At 40.9% G+C, this 17,346-nt stretch overlaps 2 protein-coding genes across 4 annotated transcripts; both read right to left on the bottom strand.

Moving 5' to 3' along the window:
- Positions 1-1,747: 1,747 nt before the first annotated feature.
- LOC106525601 (uncharacterized) lies at positions 1,748-3,132 on the bottom strand. 2 transcript variants are annotated; one of them, XM_014019898.1, is made up of 6 exons: positions 2,960-3,132; positions 2,574-2,885; positions 2,367-2,490; positions 2,175-2,293; positions 2,039-2,085; positions 1,748-1,923 (listed from the first exon to the last, which is right to left on the bottom strand). In XM_014019898.1, the coding sequence occupies exons 1-6, from the start codon at positions 2,994-2,996 to the stop codon at positions 1,780-1,782; spliced, it is 783 nt and encodes a 260-aa protein (XP_013875352.1). In that variant the 5' UTR covers positions 2,997-3,132; the 3' UTR covers positions 1,748-1,779. The 2 variants fall into 2 exon arrangements, with proteins under 2 accessions (XP_013875352.1, XP_013875360.1); XM_014019906.1 differs by having other exon boundaries at positions 1,748-1,968; positions 2,065-2,085.
- A 76-nt stretch (positions 3,133-3,208) lies between these two features.
- LOC106525585 (zinc finger protein 335) lies at positions 3,209-17,279 on the bottom strand. 2 transcript variants are annotated; one of them, XM_014019879.1, is made up of 28 exons: positions 16,263-17,279; positions 14,693-14,886; positions 14,325-14,601; positions 14,138-14,215; positions 12,855-13,979; positions 12,618-12,773; positions 12,360-12,521; positions 12,026-12,284; positions 11,772-11,949; positions 11,575-11,687; positions 11,486-11,504; positions 11,136-11,252; positions 10,956-11,032; positions 10,686-10,846; positions 10,390-10,613; positions 10,217-10,310; positions 8,882-8,970; positions 8,531-8,787; positions 8,323-8,437; positions 8,037-8,234; positions 7,781-7,923; positions 7,524-7,660; positions 7,297-7,394; positions 7,113-7,199; positions 6,894-6,980; positions 6,758-6,799; positions 6,524-6,626; positions 3,209-3,873 (listed from the first exon to the last, which is right to left on the bottom strand). In XM_014019879.1, exons 2-28 carry the CDS (start codon positions 14,882-14,884, stop codon positions 3,752-3,754), a joined length of 4,710 nt encoding a protein of 1,569 aa, XP_013875333.1. In that variant the 5' UTR covers positions 14,885-14,886; positions 16,263-17,279; the 3' UTR covers positions 3,209-3,751. The 2 variants fall into 2 exon arrangements, with proteins under 2 accessions (XP_013875333.1, XP_013875341.1); XM_014019887.1 differs by having other exon boundaries at positions 7,122-7,199.
- Positions 17,280-17,346: the final 67 nt, after the last annotated feature.

Raw genomic sequence — 17,346 nt, 5'->3', positions numbered from 1 at the left:
GTGTGTGTGTGTGTGTGTGTGTGTGTGTGTGTGTGTGTGTGTGTGTGTGCATGTATAGTTGTAAGATTTTTAAAGTTTGGTCTATTTTAGTCCAAAATTCTGTTGATTTAAACATCCAGATTACTTTATTTAGAGTTTGTTTAAAGACACCTAAACACAAATAAGTAAAATGCTGAAACTGTTAATTTATTCAACTTATTATTTTTATTTTCATTTAAAGTCATTGAGGTTAAGAATGGACTTTCTCCAAGGGTCTCTTCTGTTGCCCAGGTTGTGTTTTGGCCCATTTGTTCAACATTTTCCCAGGCTGTTATTGACACTGGTACCTCCCTGACTGTTGGCCCAACCTGTAATATTATAACAACATGAACGCCTGGATTGGAGTCTCATCCAACCGATGGGGAGATGCCATGCCAACACACCTCCACCCTTTGCCAAAGACTTTCCAACTTTTTCGTAACCCACAGTGAGCAGATGGTGGACCCTCTGACGTCAAAACTTTCTAATAAAAATAATGAAGCAAGACTTGGCTTTTTTCAGAAGCTGGAAACCTGTAAAACACCAACAAACACATTTTCTGCTTCATCATGGTCTTTTGCTTTGCTCTTTTCATTGACTACAGTGACCTACCAGAATGTCTGGGACAAGCCAGAGGTCAGTTTTATTCTGAAAAGAAAAATCTACAATATATTTACATTTTCTGCTGCAACACATTAAACCAGAAAGAATACAGTATTTGACAAGACCATCAGCTCTGTGGTCAAGTCTAAATCTGCTTGTCTGAACAAACCTCTGTGACTAAATTCATCAAAACACAGAATCTGTAGAGTTTTCTTAGTTTTATTCATCCAGAGAAAAGCAGCTGCTCCTCTGCATCAAAAGGAGTCAGCTGAGGTAGTTTGAGTATTTGATTAGGATTCTTCCCTTTGAAGGGTTTCAGGGAATGTCCCAGACCCCGAGGAATACCCAAAGCTCACTGGAGGAAAGATATATCCTCTCCTGGAACTTCACCCCAGACGTACAGCTGGAGAATGTGGCCGAGTTTCTCTCCTGAACCTGTTGCCTCTGCAGCAACAGATAAGGTGGGAGATGGAGATCAGTTTTTTTGTGCATGTGTCAGTTTGGCTTTGGTGGATAACAACTCATGTTACTCACTGCTTTCTTTAAAAATCTGCTAAAATGTCAAAGAACTCAGTTGAGTCTGTTCCCTTTGTACGTTTTCAGAAGAAATGACCTTCTGCAAAGGATTTCTAAAGCAAGCTCTCCAGCTTTTTCAGTGCTGAGTGACGCAGGCCAAAAGCACAAATATTGAACGAACGGCTCACATAATAGCACTCGGGTAAGTTGGCAGTGATGCATCCTGAAAGGAGCTGATAACGCTGATACAACATGAAATAACATGATGGCATGAGCTGATAAGTCTGCTGGTGGATGAGAAAATGACTGAAACATCTCAGAGAGAACACAAAATAATTGCATTCGTCATGATGAAGTTCAACATTTTTATTTTGTGCAGGGGAATGTAAATGAAACATTGAAACAAATAAGGGCTTTATGTAGTAATTAAAATTTAGAGGTAAATAAAATGATAGTTTGAGCAGATTAGGATTAAATAATTGAAACTTTGGGCATGAGCTGCATTTCCTACAAAACTACCAATATCATCTTCATGCAGGGTTTTTCTCATCATGATAAATATTTTCCAAGGTTCTCACAGTAAAATAGAAAAACACAAAGAAAGCAAACACAACATTAAAAATATTTAATCTGAAATCACATTCAGACTGCCAGTGTGGAGTACTCCACCATCCCAGTGTGCTCTGTGACAGGAGGTTCTTTCTGCACCCTCAGGTTTGCATACACCCCCTCAGGTTTCTGGTGAGGCCTGAAGTCCACAGTTGTGTAGACGATGGCACTCATGTCCTAAAAGAGACAAAGTCTGAAAACTCCTTGTTTTGTAGAGGAAGTCTGAAAGAAAAGAGAAAAAAAAGCACAACCTGACTGTGAGTCAGGGACTGGTTCCCTGTTCTGCACCTACCGGAGCTTCGTGTTTTAGTGACTCACACTCAGTTTCTCCAAATCTGTCTGCAAAACAAGAATAACCAAACATCACATTAAAGGACCAGTTTGTTATTATCAGGAGAAAAAAATCAGCTTCTGGAAACTTCATATACCTGACTTTCTACGTCTGATTTTGACTTTGTAGCCGACAACAGCGATCACTGCAGTGACAAAAATCATCACTACAATAGACAACACAACAATGAGGGGCAGCCCAAAACTCCAGGGTGCTCTGGAAGGGAGACAGTTTTAGAAATCTTCTCATGACTGAAAGAGCAAATGAAAGCACCAGTGACGATGAAGACCTGATGTTGTCACTGTAATCCTGTGAAACTACAACAGCAGAGAGGTCTGGGATCCTTGTGGAGCTTTTGGGAGTTTTGATTGTTGCCGTTTGTGCCGGCTGAGTCCGGCTGTGATCTGAAACTTCTGCACACAAGATTAGACTTCTGAGTTTGTATCCACAATACAAGTAAAAAACAAAACATAACATCCAGGTTATGAATACTCACCAAAAACCTCAACAAAGTAATCGCTGTAAATCTGGTTTTGGGCTCCCAGAATGCCACATCTGTAAAAGCCTGAGTTTGCCATGTGCACATGGGATATCTGAAACTCAATCCATCCATTTCCCTCTCTTTTCATCACTCTTCCTTTCAGCTCATCGCAAGTATAGCCTGCACTGTCCAGCAGCTTGTAGCATCCTCCAGGATAGAGCTTACAGCAAAACTTGTTGTAGTTGTTGTAAAATGAAGGAAAATAGAACTTGAGCAAAATGTGCTGAAGCTCCTCGACCCTCTGCTGGCCTTTGAGGAGAGAAATGTCTGCAAAAAAAAAAAAAAGGATCTTTCAGTTAGATATTTTATTTTTTCTATTTCTGACTTGTTTTAAGGCATACCTAATAAAAAGTAGAGACACACAAAGAGAATATTCATCTTCGAGTTTGGTCCTCCCCGAGTCGCAGCACGTGTGAAGTTTTTATTCTTGTCAGAGGTTCTGAGGCGTCTCCTCAGAGGAAAGAAAAGGAAGTTGTTTATCAGCTGCACACACAAAGAGTGGTCATCATGTGACCACTAGTCCGAGACAACTTTCAACACGTTTTTTAATATATATTTTAATTCCTTAATTAAATACCAGGAAAACAGACTTTTATACACAAAGCAATTTATTTGGTGTTAGCTTTCAACTTTTGATAATATTGTACTCGATAACTCAAAACTTTTCTTTATTACAACAAAAAATATCTGCAAAATGTATGTACATTTATATTTCATGAGCAGGTTGTAATATTCAAGCAATAAACATAACTTAATACCGAGAAAAAACAACAACACTCCCTTTCCATTTAAACTCATTCAAAACCTTAAGTACTGATCACTTTTTAAAACCACGGTTTTAACGCGGCCTTTTCTATGAGAACATTGTCTTGCAAGTCAAAGCATTTCAGGCACGTAAATGACAAAAACAAGCAAATCTTCCTCAGATTATGTCAGAAACGTACAGTCCCTATGAAGAAGATAGAAGCAACAGGTGCAACAAAGTAGATCTTTTTTTAAACAAGCTGATGTTTTGTAGCTGCCTCGGACAGATAATGCAGTGGAGAAGATAAGGCTGTTTTTTTTTTTACAGGTGCATAAATAAGATGAGGTCTCTGTCATTTCCGTTTGTCCCTTTGGCTTTGTTTGCACCTCTACTCGTTGGTGAAAGTGATGACGTCGTAGTGGATGCCCTGCTGCTGCAGCTGCTCCAGCTGCTCCGGTGTAGCTTCAGTGTAAAACGTTTGGGTTTCTTCCATGGCTGCTTCTGCTACAGCTGCAGGGACACATTGTAGACTGTCAGTGTAATCCGTTATCTGTATAATGAAGTTATTGTTGCTCCTCCCATTGATCTTTTTAATCTTCATGTTATTATCAAGCTTTAACAAGTTCATTAAAAACAATTCCCTGAAGCTGAAACAGGAAGACAATATACAGCGGGTAAAATAAGTATTGAACACGTCAACATTTTTCTCAGTAAATATATTACTAGAGGTGCTAATGACATGAAATTTTCACCAGATRTYGGTAACAACYCAAGTGATCCATACATACAMAGAAATCAAACCATAAATGTCCAGAAATGAAGTTATTTGTAATAATGTGGAATGGCACAGGGAAAAAGTATTGAACACACTTACTGAAATTTATCTAATACTTTGAACAAAAGCCTTTGTTGTCAATGACAGCTTCAAGACGCCTCCTGTATGGAGAAACTAGTGGCATGCATTGCTCAGGTGTGATTTTGGCCCATTCTTCCACACAAACAGTCTTCAAATCTTGAAGGTTTCCTGGGTCTCTTCTATGAACTCTGATCTTTAGTTCTTTCCATAGATTTTCTGTTGGATTCAGGTCAGGTGATTGGCTGGGCCATTCCAGCAGCTTTAGTTTCTTTCTCTGAAACCAACTGAGAGTTTCCTTGGCTTTGTGTTTGGGCTCATTGTCTTGCTGAAATGTCCAGCCACGTTTCATCTTCATCATCCTGGTAAATGGAAGCAGATTTTTATCAAGAATGTCTCTGTACATTTTTCCATTCATCCTTCCTTCAATTATTTGAAGTTTGCCAGTACCATATGCTGAAAAACAGCCCCACACCATGATGTTCCCACCTCCAAACTTCACTGTTGGTATGGTGTTTTTGGGCTGACGTGCAGTGCCATTTGACCTCCAAACATGATGTGTATTCTGGCATCCAAACAGTTCAATGTTGGTCTCATCTGACCAGACTATATTCTCCCAGTATTTCACAGGCTTGTTTAAATGTTGTGCAGCAAACTTTAAAGGAGCTTCAACATGCTGTTTCTTCAGCAGTGGAGTCTTGCGTGGTGAGCGTGCATACAGGCCATGGTGGTTCAGTGCATTACTTATTGTTTTCTTTGAAACAATCGTACCTGCTAATTCCAGGTCTATCTGAAGCTCTCCACAAGTGGTCCTTGGCTCTTGGACAACTCTTCTGATAATTCTTTTCACTCCTCTGTCAGAAATCTTGTGAGGAGCACCTGGTCGTGGTCGGTTTATGGTGAAATAATGTTCTTTCCACTTCTGAATTATGGCCCCAACAGTGCTCACTGGAACCTTCAGAAGTTTAGACATTCTTCTGTAACCGATGCCATCATTATGCTTTGCAACAATAAGGTTGTGAAGGTCTTGAGAGAGCTCTTTACTTTTACCCATCATCAGATGGTTCTTGTGTGATACCTGGCCATCAWTTGGGACTGAACCAGCTGATATGAACTTGCACTGACAAGGGGTAGGCTTGCTTTCTAATTACTGAGAGAGTTCAGCTGGTGTCTTGGCTTTCCATGCCTTTTTACACCTCCCTTTCTTCATGTGTTCAATACTTTTTCCCTGTGCCATTCCACGTTATTACAAATAACTTCATTTCTGGACATTTATGGTTTGATTTCTTTGTACTTGGGTTGTTACCGACATCTGGTGAAAATTTCATGTCATTAGCACCTCTAGTAATATATTTACTGAGAAAAATGGTGACGTGTTCAATACTTATTTTACCCACTGTATATGGATCACCTGTGATCAGAAATAGCCGATATCTCCATTTACTCTTTTTAAACAGGCATATTCAGTTTAACCTCTCATCACCTCTATTCAAGTTATGTTACGTATGATGTTTTATTGTTTTTTCTTATTATTATCATTATTATATAAATGACAAATAAGTGCTGAGCAAAAAAAATTAAATCCCTCTTAATTTCTTTATATTTTACTTCCATGGAGCCATACTCTAAAAACTTTTAAAGTGGTCTTAATCCAGTTATTTCTGGGTTTCTGAACGTCTTTTAAAGTTTGTTCAAATTGTGCAATGTGTGCTTACTAATGAAGAATGTGGACAAGTTAGAGGACAAAAGAAGAATTGTCAGGTCTATTAAAACTATCTGCAGAAAATAAACATCATCAGAGAGTCATAAAAGTCCATCACAGACCTGAAACAGGACCTGAGAGAGGTGTCTTCTGTCAGTTGATCATTTACTGTAGGTCAGGTTTTCAGCTGACAGCTCTTTATGAATCACTCTGTTGGTGCTAAAACACTATTTCATGTCAAGCTGTGTTAACTTTAATCATTTTTGGGAACACATTAATCACTGAGACAGGCTCCTGGAAACAAAGCGCATAAAGATCCAGTTTTAAAGACGTCAACACGACGCTCGTTTAACTCTTCAGTTTTGTTGCCTTTTTTATATCACCTTGTGTTAAAATTAAATGGCTTATTTAACAAACAATGTTTCAAAACATGGTTATTTTCTGGACTGAAAATGAGTAAAAAGGCAGTCAAAGTTCAAAGACACACTGATGACGACCACTTTTAAAAAAGTTAAGAAAGTCTGGTGTCCTGGAAGCAACACATACTGGATATATAAAAGGTTAAAGCCTGAACAAAATGTGTGACTCGTTCTGTCGGGGCGAACCTGTGACAGCAGATTGTGAAGCGGCGTCCAGCTCCTCAGAGTTCAGGATCTGCTCTGAGCTGACAGGCAGGTACTGGATCTGACCGTCATGATCTACAGTAATCTGCACACATAATGTTTGACAAGTGGGGTTAAACAAAACTGTCTTACTATGAATAAGCTCACATAATCTAATCCACTTGTAGAAGTTTAGCTTCACTGCGGCACGGTTCAGATCATGTAAATCCACCTCACCTGCTGCTCATGCTCRTACTGGATGATTTGTCCATCAGGCATCTGTGGGACAAAACAAACATTTTCACACTCGCACAATGCATATATCCAGCAATAATATCAACTTCTTATGAAAAAATAAATACAAATGCGTTACCTGAATGTGACTGCCATCAGCAACCACGACATACTCCTGAGGAATCAGGTGCTCCACATCTCCATCCTGGGAGATGATGTACTGGACCTGAAACAACAAACGTCACAAACGCCACGAAGCACCAAAGAGCATCCTTTCTATATTACTCTTTTAATAACTTTGCTTTTCAGCTTGTTTATAGGTATTAAACCGCAGTGTGGACTAATAAATGTGTCTTACTTCAGTTACCTGATTATCCGCTGTCATTAGGTGCTGAACTGTCTGACCATCTAATGTGGTGATCTGCTGGATGTACGAACTGTCCCCCTGATTCGTGCACATAACAGTACATTTATTCATAAAATAAAACTCCAAATTCATAAAATAACTGAGCTGAGATCATAAATTCCCAGTATATGGTTACCTGGTCTGACAGCTCCTGCTCCTGAGTTACAAAAATGTGATCTTGTCCCAGGGTTTGTAGCCTCTCCGGAGTGATCACCGTTTGATGTGTCTGCAAGGCTGATGAACAAAAATCACACAATATGCATATTTTACTATCTGTGGTTCTTGTTCCACACTGAAATCAGTTTTAAATTGCAATACCTGACATTTTTCATGTTCTGTGTTTAAAGTTCAAATGTGTCTTACACTGCAGGGTGGCTAAGGCCTCCTCATCACTGTTGACGATAATGGTTTGCTGAGACATCGTTCGGCCTTTGCGAGCAGGATGATCGTCACTATGAAGACGCTCCATGTGAAACTTCAAGTGGCCGTTGCGGTTAAACCTAAAGGTGTGAACACACACACACAAAATAATAATAATAATAAAAACACCAACGCTGAAAGCTGTTCAGCAAATCTTACTGAATGTTTAAATCCTACAAATAAGCTGCTCAAGTTCCAACCTTTGGCCACAAAGTTCACAAGCGAACGGTTTCTCGTTGGTGTGTGTCATCATGTGTCTGCGCAGGTCCTTCTTGTTCTTTGAGGCGAAGCTGCAGTTTGGACACTTGTGAGGACGCAGGTAAGAGTGCATCCCCATGTGAGCCTGAAGAAAGAGGATGAAAAGGACAGAAACGTCTTAAAAATACGGTGAAATCGCTGCATAAATACATTTATGGGAGAGACTTAAAATCCAAATGGCTAAGATGACGGACACACCTTTACTTCAGGCCAGGAGCTGGAGGTATAATCACAGTCAGGACATTTAAACGTGTTGGGATCCACGTGCGCCCTCTTGTGGTTCTCCATGTCGGAGCGTCCGTTGAAGGCCTCCATGCAGATTCGGCAGGAGAACCTCTTGGTGTTGAGGCTGAGGGAGCTCACTGCAGGAGGAGAGGCTGGAGCTTCACTGCTCAGCTGTCAGAAAATAAACAAATAAACAATCAGACATGAAGAAAAGCATTATTAAATGTATTATTCATTTAACGCACAAATAATAAGTTACCTCCACTTGTTGCAACACACCGTCAGCCAAGGTTGAACTTATATAGTACTTGTCACCTTTCAGGCTCTCTGATCCTGAAACTTCTAAACCCTGCGGAGGACTACTCTCTCCATTACTGCAAAGACAACAGAGTAAAGTGATCAAATTAAATTATTGTCTTAGCATCCAGTTTTCTAATTAGACAAATTGAGATTGTCTGTTCGGTTACCTGTAGCCTGAACTACGACTTTCTCCATCATGCTGCTCTACCACACTGAACTCCCCTCCATCCTCATAAGCTTCAATGGCAAAGTGAGCGATCTCTCCCGTTTCAGTGGTGGTCGCCTCGTAGGCCTCTTGTAGCACCGTTTCTCCATTCTCAGTCACGTGAACTGTCATAATCTTCTGAGCCTCGCCAGGCGCCACAGTCACAGCTGTGAGTGAACCGTTTTCCACAGATTTCCCTTCTGAATTCAGCACAGCTACCTGTAGAAACGGATAAAGGTCGACTCAACGAACCATGAGGGGAAAAGCCAGATAAATGCAGCCGACGTGAGAAAAGGAGGCGTTTTTGATGAACCTGTAAGGAATTTCCAACGAGTTCACGAGCGTTGCTCATATTCAGCAGCAGGTCCAGAGCATTTTGAGCAGACAGATCCCCAGATTCAGCTGAGGGGCACAAAGAGGAGAAAGTCCACATTTGTCTATAAGATCACAAAGCACGCTAGAAGTGTGTGACGAGGCTGGCCATCACACAGCAACAGCATATGCCAACATATGAAAAAAAAAGGAAAAGGTAATGCTGTATGTCACACAAGTTAGGTGTATGTTTTGAATGAGTTACCAGGGTTCCTACAGCTTAAAACAAGTTAAATTTAAGACTTTTTAAGACCTCTTTAATGCCACTTGAAATTTATTTTAAGATCACCTTCACAAAAAAAACTATGGAAAAAAAAACCAAAAAGAAAAGATTAAGATGAGATGAGAAGCATCAGGACAAAACCAAAAATAAAAAAACTTAGCGGCTATTTTACCCAAATGTTTACTTTAACAAGACAAAATTTTCTTAACTTTAACAAAATAATTTACTGAATGCCTCTCAGAGAATTTCAGTAAATTATTTTTAAAAACTAAATAAATGTTACCAATTATTTTTAAATTTGAGATGAATTACAATAATCCTATTTAGCTACAACACATTTTTTAAGACCTCTGAAACACAGATTTAAGACATTTTAAGGCTAATTAAGGCCTTATTTTTGGATCAATGAATTCAAGGACTTTTAATGCTTTTTAAGGATCTGCAGGAACCCTGGTTACCAGCGCATGATCATATGATGMATGAATCACCAAAAATTAGAATGACCTGATTGATTTGGCTGTGCCCTTTTTATACGTGATGTGATGTGATTGTTGCAATATGCTCCATCATGCTCTAGGTACAGTAACAGCGCTGTCATGTTCKTGTAAAAATTCTGTATATGCTAACTTACTTATAAAAACATAGGTTCTATATTTGTTTAACTTGTTAGCGATTGTGTGGGACGTAACAGCACTTCTATCCTTATTGATACTGTATATATTTTAAATGATTAATGATAAAATTACATCAAGGTAAAATGAAAACACTGACCGTATCATCATCCTATTCCCGATGTGGACTGATATCATATCAACCACAGACTTTAAATCAAAATTGTATTGTGACAAACTTTGTGATTTCGAGAAACATTGTATCGTCATCCAAACAAATTAATATAATATCGTATTGTGATAAAGCTGCTGATTTACACCCCTGGTAAGTAAACGCACAAAAGAAGCTTCTAGTTTTTTTTAAATTCCATCTTTAGCGTATGCCAGCTTTTACAACAAAACTTTCATACGTCAGCATGAGTTGTCTAAAATCGTCCCTAACCTTGTTCATAGATGATAGTGGGGTTTCCCAATGCATCCACCGAAGCATTTTCTATGCTCTGCATTGCTTGTATTGTTGCAGAATCCACAGTGACCTGATGAAAGTCAGTGACAAAAAGCAGTTTACAATAAAGTCCAAAGTGTCAAATGATGGAAGGACTTAAAGAGACTCACAATCGTGCTCTGCAAAGCCTGCGTGTCGTCGTGTTGTTGTTGTTTGAGCTCCTCTATCTGCTGCAGGGTGAAGAAGGGTTTTCGCCGCCGTCTCACCGGCTCTACAGGGTTAGCCGCCGACCACTCGTCAAAAATCTCGGGGTGGCGACACTGGACGTGAAGACCCAGGTTCTTCTTGTGCTTGGTCATGAAGTGACACATGCTGCAGGAGAAAGGCTTCTCCCCTGCGGAGTCGCGGCACGACGTCAGGACAAACTCTACGTTCAGAGGATGAGGATTCTAAAATACTTACTGACCTGTGTGTTTGATGGCCAGATGAGAGACGAGAAACTCTTCTTTAGAGGTGGAATATTTACAGTAGTCGCATTTAAAAGGCCTGTCGTTGGTGTGGGACAGTTGATGGTTGAGCAGCAGCTTCTTGTTTTCACAAGTAAAGTCACAAAACTCACACTTGAACCTGGAAAATGTTCATCAACAAGTTAACCGGTGTGATTAAATATTTCATCCTATTTAATCAGACAAAAGTGCAGATTAGTATATGAGAAAGGGAAGCTTTCACTACTGACTTGTTTTCTCCAAGACTCTGGATGTGGGTTAATAAGTGCATTTTGAACGTGTACCGCTTCTTGAAGGATTTACCACACTGCAAAGACAGAAAACTTTTATCTACAAGAGGTTCAAGGGCATTCTCAGCAACAATACGTTACTGTTATTAGAAATTAAACTGTATAAAATTGTTCCCTGACCTTATCACACATGTGGGGTTTCTCTGAGCTGTGGGTTTTCATGTGCTGGGTCAGTCTCTTTTGCATTGGGTACACCTTGTCGCACACAGGGCAGGGGAACTCTGACACCTTAGGAGCCTGCGGGAATCAGACAACAGAAACAACTGACTTCTAGTAAAGTTTATGTTAATGTTGAATGCACGCAAACTGGAGTCAGAAATGTTTTGGTCATCAGTAGTATTAAACTTGCTGTTACTGTCTATCCTTACAAATTATAGCAGTTTTTTTCATGTTGTAGTTGAAGGCGGTTTACAGTTTACAATCATGTAAAAAGCATAACAATTTAAAAAACATAAATATAGCAATCTTACCAACTCCGTTTTTCTTTTCCTGCAAGGTAAAAAATAAAGTCAGACGTAAAATAAACCAACACAATCYTGATGTCTTGTAAATGACTTACTTGTCTTTGTTGTGGACTGTTGAGTGTCGAAGGACATCYTTCTTGTAAACACTTGAGTAATCACATTCTTCACATTTAAATGGCTTTTTGCCCTCATGGTTAAACATGTGTTCCTGTAAAAATCAAATGAAATGAAATAACAGTCTTGATGCGCCGTGGAAAAACACACACGAGCTGAGGTCAAGTTGACCACCAACCTTGAGTGAGGACCAGCGCTTGGAGCGATAGTTACACTGCAGGCACTTGAAGAGCTCCGGGTCGTTGCCTTCGTGAGAGTCCACGTGAAAACGCAAATCGTCTTGAGTGAGGAAGCGAGAACCACAGATCCAGCAGTTGTGAGGTCGCAGGAGAGGTTTGAGGGATTTGTAGTACCGACTGCAAACAAGTAAGCTTTGTGTTGTTAAACCTTTTTATGTAATATAAAATGACAAAAAAATTGTTTGAGGCTTACTTCCGATTCATGTACTTCTTGTATTTTTTGCGTAGGAAGCGCTTGGACGGTCGGCCCCGTTTCCTCGGGAAGAACTCCTCCTCTGGCTGGGAGTTGGACGAAGGGTCTTTGTTCTCAGAGTCTGACTGGCTTATTGCCGCCTCAGCTGTGTCTCCATCAGTCCCTGCTTCAGCTGCGTTTCCTAAACCAGAAGAGCTCGCCTCTTCAGATGCTCCGGCCTCTACGTCAACCCTGGGCTTTTTGGAAACACTTTCTGCTTCTGTGACAAACATTTAAAGATAATTAATAACGCCTCTGCAACTTAAACATTTCAGTGTCAGAACCAAAAACCCACCTTTGCTGCCGTGACCTTCACCTGGAACAGAGTATTTTCTCGGACGGCCAACTTTTCTTCGCGGACGCCCTGGTGAAGAGGAGGAGATGGGAGTAGAAGGTTTCTTGAGAACAGCCGGAGTTCCTTTGCCCTCTTCTTCTACTGGATTGTAGTCGCTGTCCTCTAGAAAACCAACGTGAGAGTCAAACCAGACTTTTATGACTGAATGAATGACAAAAAAACGGTTTAGGTGTTTAGATTTAAATCTGTCTTACTGACCTTCAGGATCATCAATGGCACCAGCGTCCACAACGTCGTCGTCCTCCTCCTCCTCAGCTACCTTCTTCTTCTCGGCCTCCTCTCGCTCTGCTTTTTGACGAGCTAATGTCGTACTTTTTGGAGGCCGTCCACGTTTACGCTTCGTCGGCATTTCTCCTGAAAAATAAAGACCACACTGTTACCATAAGTCAGATCAGTGACACAGATTTCATCACTGAGTCAAGACAACAAACTTACTGGCCATTTTAAAGTGTTTCTCTCTCATGTGTTTGATAAGTGTGTCTTTGGAGGCGCTCTTGTACGGACACATCCTGCACTTAAACTGCTGAATGATCACCACCTCCATCATCTCCTCTAACTCAGCCAGGTTAGGGTGGTGGTCTCCGGAGCCCTCTGCCACGGCTGATGCTTCCTCGTCTCTGGAAAGGCCAGCTTCATCCTGAGAACCTCGGGGCTCCCCTCGGCAGGGCGAGCTCTGTTGGGGTGGTTCTGGCTCCGGGTTCGAGGCGTACGTGCCACTGCTGCTGATGTAGATGCCAGGTTGGCTCTCGCTGCATTCCAGGGCTTCGGGAAGTCTGACGGAACCAGCCGTGTCCGCCAGCGGGTGGTCGGATGARGAGCTGTCATCGGGATACAGAGACCCCTCGGGCCCGTTGCTGTTCTCTGTGTAACAGGAGTGCTGCGGCTGCTGCTGAGAATGCTGTGGCTGATCTGGATCCTGGTTCTGTTCATCCTCGTCGTCGTCGTCATCTCTTGCTTGGTACTGAGAACAGCCCGGCTGCTCAGAGTCTGCGGCTGCAACACATTCTGCCCCGTACTCGGCTCCATACTGCCGGCTGGTCTGAGTCCGGTGGTCTGCACTGCTGTCGATGTAGCYGCGTGAATGATGGGACCGCTGCCTCTCATCCGCTGCGCACTCCAGGTACCCAGAGCTGCAYGCCACCACGCAGTGACTCCGGCCGGTGGCGTCCGAGTCAGCACCGCGGCACTCCACGTAGCCAGGCAGGTCCTGGTCACTGTTGTTCCCGCTGTAGTCGGGAAAGCCCGGCTGCGAGCGGGTCTGGTCGGGTTCCTCACCTGAACACTCCAAATAGGAAGAGGAAGACTCCTCTGTTTGGTCTGGGCCATCTGCGCTGCAGTCCATGTACTGGGAGGGGTGGGAGTGCTGGGGTTGGTCAGGCTGACTACTGCTGTCCTCCGGGTAACCCGAGTGTCCTGGTTGATCGTCAGGCTGGTCTGGTTCCAGGCCGCCCTGCAGGTCTCCCTGGTCCAGACACGTGGACGTGGGACCTTCAGTGAGAGCTTCCACAGCAACACGGTTGGACAGGGCAGACGATGACATCTGCGCAACCATGGGAGCCCCTGCACCAGACAAACATTTCATTCCAAAGAATTAACTGCAGAAGTCTAAGCAATCACTTAGACAACTAAAATTAAAACGATTCTTTGTGAATTTACATGACATGTAAACACAAAAACTGTTTATTTTGTAAATATGTGCTGCATTATAGTGATCTTACCGTCATCTGGTCCTTGTAAAATCAGATACTGGGTAGTTTCTGCCCCTCCGTCCTCTGCACTTGTCACAGCTATGCAACCTTAACAAAACCACAGAAAACATCAAAAATCTGATTTACAAAATAAATCAACCTCACAGATGCTCACTGCCTGTGTGAGAAACTGGAATCTAATTCAAATTAAACTTACCATTCATGATATCGGGACCGATGGTGGACTCTATGATCTTGTCGATGGCAGAGCCCAGATCTGATGAGGTAGAGGCAGTGGAGTCCGAAACCATCATAGCTCCTTCAGACACGGCGCTGGAGTGAACCAGAACCTGGGCTGATTCTGACACCAGCACTGATTGAGTCACTGTGGAGACACTGGACACGCTGGTAGACTGAGCCACAGAGGAGGAGTCAGGAAGATGGACTGAAGAAACTCTGACATCTGTGCTAGAGCTGGTTTCTGGAATGAACACCTGAACAGGACGAAATAACTTAATATTTTTAATGTTACTGTTAAATTTCGGTTTCCTCCCACAGGATTATGGATGTTTAAAAAAACCTTACCACAAGTCCTTCTGAGCTCTGTCCCACATGACAGTCTGACTCTGGGGCCTGTGGATGAGAGGCAGCAGCATCACTGCTGTCTGCCGACATAGCCTCCGATGACTCCATCCCCATGCCGCTTTCAGACGGCTCCTCCATCCCTGATGGGCCAGCATCACTGCTGCTCTCCACCTCATTCTCCTCTGAATCCATACCTAAATAAATGCATTAAAACATAATTTTATCTTTAAAACAAGTTTCAAGTATTAATGCAGGTTCCTCAGTATTTCCATCGGACAGTTATTTGTCAGTGATGTATGTTTACATGAGTTAAAATGCTTTGCCGATGTTGAGGATTTGTCAGAAATAAAGCTGTGAAAACATTCTAGGTTTAACAAGTTGGTGTGGCTTCATGTTCTTATACAGGTACTTTGCTACTTAAAGGTTGTAACACACATCAGTGTTTATGGTAGGGTTTTATTCAATATTTTTTCCTGCAAGAAGTTCTTCTTTATTGGAAAGTGATTTGGAGGTATATTTTTGCTTTGCAAAACTCTCCTATATGAAATTAGACATTTACTGGGCAAAATAAAAGGCTGTATGTTACAGTGAATGGTTGGAGAAAGATAACACCTGGTCAGTGATATATTTAAGATACAGAGAATCGTGAAGCATTTACCTTGACCATAACGTAAAACTGTATTTTAGTAATATTCAACTAATCCAACATCTTTTAATAATTTGATGTCTTATAGAGTAATTCATTTTGCACACAGATAATCCTATTTATGTATGTATTTATTATTTACAAGATGCCTTACACATACAAGTGTTTTTGCCATTAAATAAGTCTGCTTAAAGAGTTTCCTTAAATTGCCAGAATAAGTGGTCAATACTACTTTATGTTTGGGTTTATATACTACCAAATGTTTGGGGTTCTTTCCAAAACTATTAGAAAATTCAGTCAGCCACTGAGTGAGTGTAGGTTTTTATTCATATACAAGTTGTCACTCAGGTGGTAGTCTTAAAACTGCACAAGATAATTTTTGGAAGTGCATTGACATAAAATAAAATGACTTTTAATGAACGTGGTTTGTTCTGCGTTTCGTCCACGTTTCAGGGAAATCTCAGGAAACGACATTTGTTTTGGACATGAGTTGTTTAGAAACATCGTCGCAGACGATAGAGAAGCTAACTGTTAGCTTTGTTTTGGTTAAGTAGCTTTTTGCTTTGCTTTCGATGAGAATATAGACGTAAACTTTCTTCATTTCCGAAATAACAATTTGTGGTTATATAATCCTAGACAACAGTAATCCGAACTGGGATCGGCTGATCTAAAAAAATAAGGTTTATTCATCAGAGAGCCGGACGCTGAGCCGTTCCGAAACAGGCCTAGCTGCCCTTTATCCTGCCTGCTTCGCTTAGTCATTCTGTACCAGTGAAGCCTCTTTTCCACTCAGGCATTCTGTAAGCTCTACTGGCCTGGGGACCTTGTGGGCCTCGGCGGCGAAAGAATGTCCAAATTCGCTCCCTGAAGAAAATGAAAATAATTTCTGTTTCCGACACTAGATTCCCGGCTCTTTTTTCTTACCGTGCAGTTTAAAGGAGTGTAGTATCCTTTAGCGTAGAGGAGACGAAAAGGAAACAAAAAAGGAACCGATAATTGTTGGTTCTTTCTAGTCGGGCGCCATGAGTCTCTCCTCGCTTCCTGTCCGATAGACCTGATCTTTATTTATTGTTTTTGTTTGAAACAGCGCTGCTTGTTAACTCAACGTTACATTTGTTTGTCGGTTTTTAATATTTATTCACCTTATTTTGCTACACGTAATTATTTTCTAACGTTATATTTGATGGACTATTGTTTTTAGAGGAGGACATTTTACTCAACGTGGTGCGGAGTAATATGCTGCAAGAGATTAATACAAAACGAGCCTTGGGATCTTTTTATTTTTTATTTTTTGTAATATAAATTCAAGTGTACAATCGTTTAGGGATTTAACAACAATAAACAGGTGAAATAACATTTTCAAGGCACAAGATAGAACAGAGCAAACAATAGAAATAAACAAAATAAAAAAAAAATCAAACACATTCACACAGTTGTACAACTACAACCAGAAGTCTTCAAATATTTTCAAATCCATTCCATAGAGACTTTGCATTCTTACATTTCATTTGTTTTAAAGCAATTACATAATTTCCAACAAGATGTTTTTTAAGTACATTAAATATAGGCTTTACCTTTTTCCATTTGCAGCAATGAATGAAATATTTTGACATCAGTAATAAATTGTTTAAAACATAGTCTGATTGTGCATCCTTCAAGTTCAAACCAAATATTATGTTGTCCAGAGTAAGTGTGTCCTGTAGCTGGGTCTTTGTAGAAAGCCAGTCCAGAAAATCCTCCCAGAAAGTTTTTGTGTAAGTACATCGATAAAAAATGATGATCCGTCGTTTCCATGYTGGATTCACAAAAAATACAGTTGTTATGGTCAATATAATAAGCCTTGGGATCTATCTACTCCTAAAACAATTTTTTTTCCCTGGCTTTGTTTTAACTTTCAGGTATTTGCCAAAAGTAACGTTTTTTGTTTTTAAACTCTAAATTTTCTGTACGTTTTTATTAATAACTTTGGAAATGTTTTCTTTTGGACTCCAGAAAAATAAAGAAGCAG

Source organism: Austrofundulus limnaeus, unplaced genomic scaffold (genome assembly GCF_001266775.1).
Source record: "Austrofundulus limnaeus strain Quisiro unplaced genomic scaffold, Austrofundulus_limnaeus-1.0 Scaffold3, whole genome shotgun sequence".
In the NCBI taxonomy this organism is placed as follows: Eukaryota; Metazoa; Chordata; class Actinopteri; order Cyprinodontiformes; family Rivulidae; genus Austrofundulus; species Austrofundulus limnaeus.
This window is presented reverse-complemented; position numbering and strand designations above follow the sequence as displayed.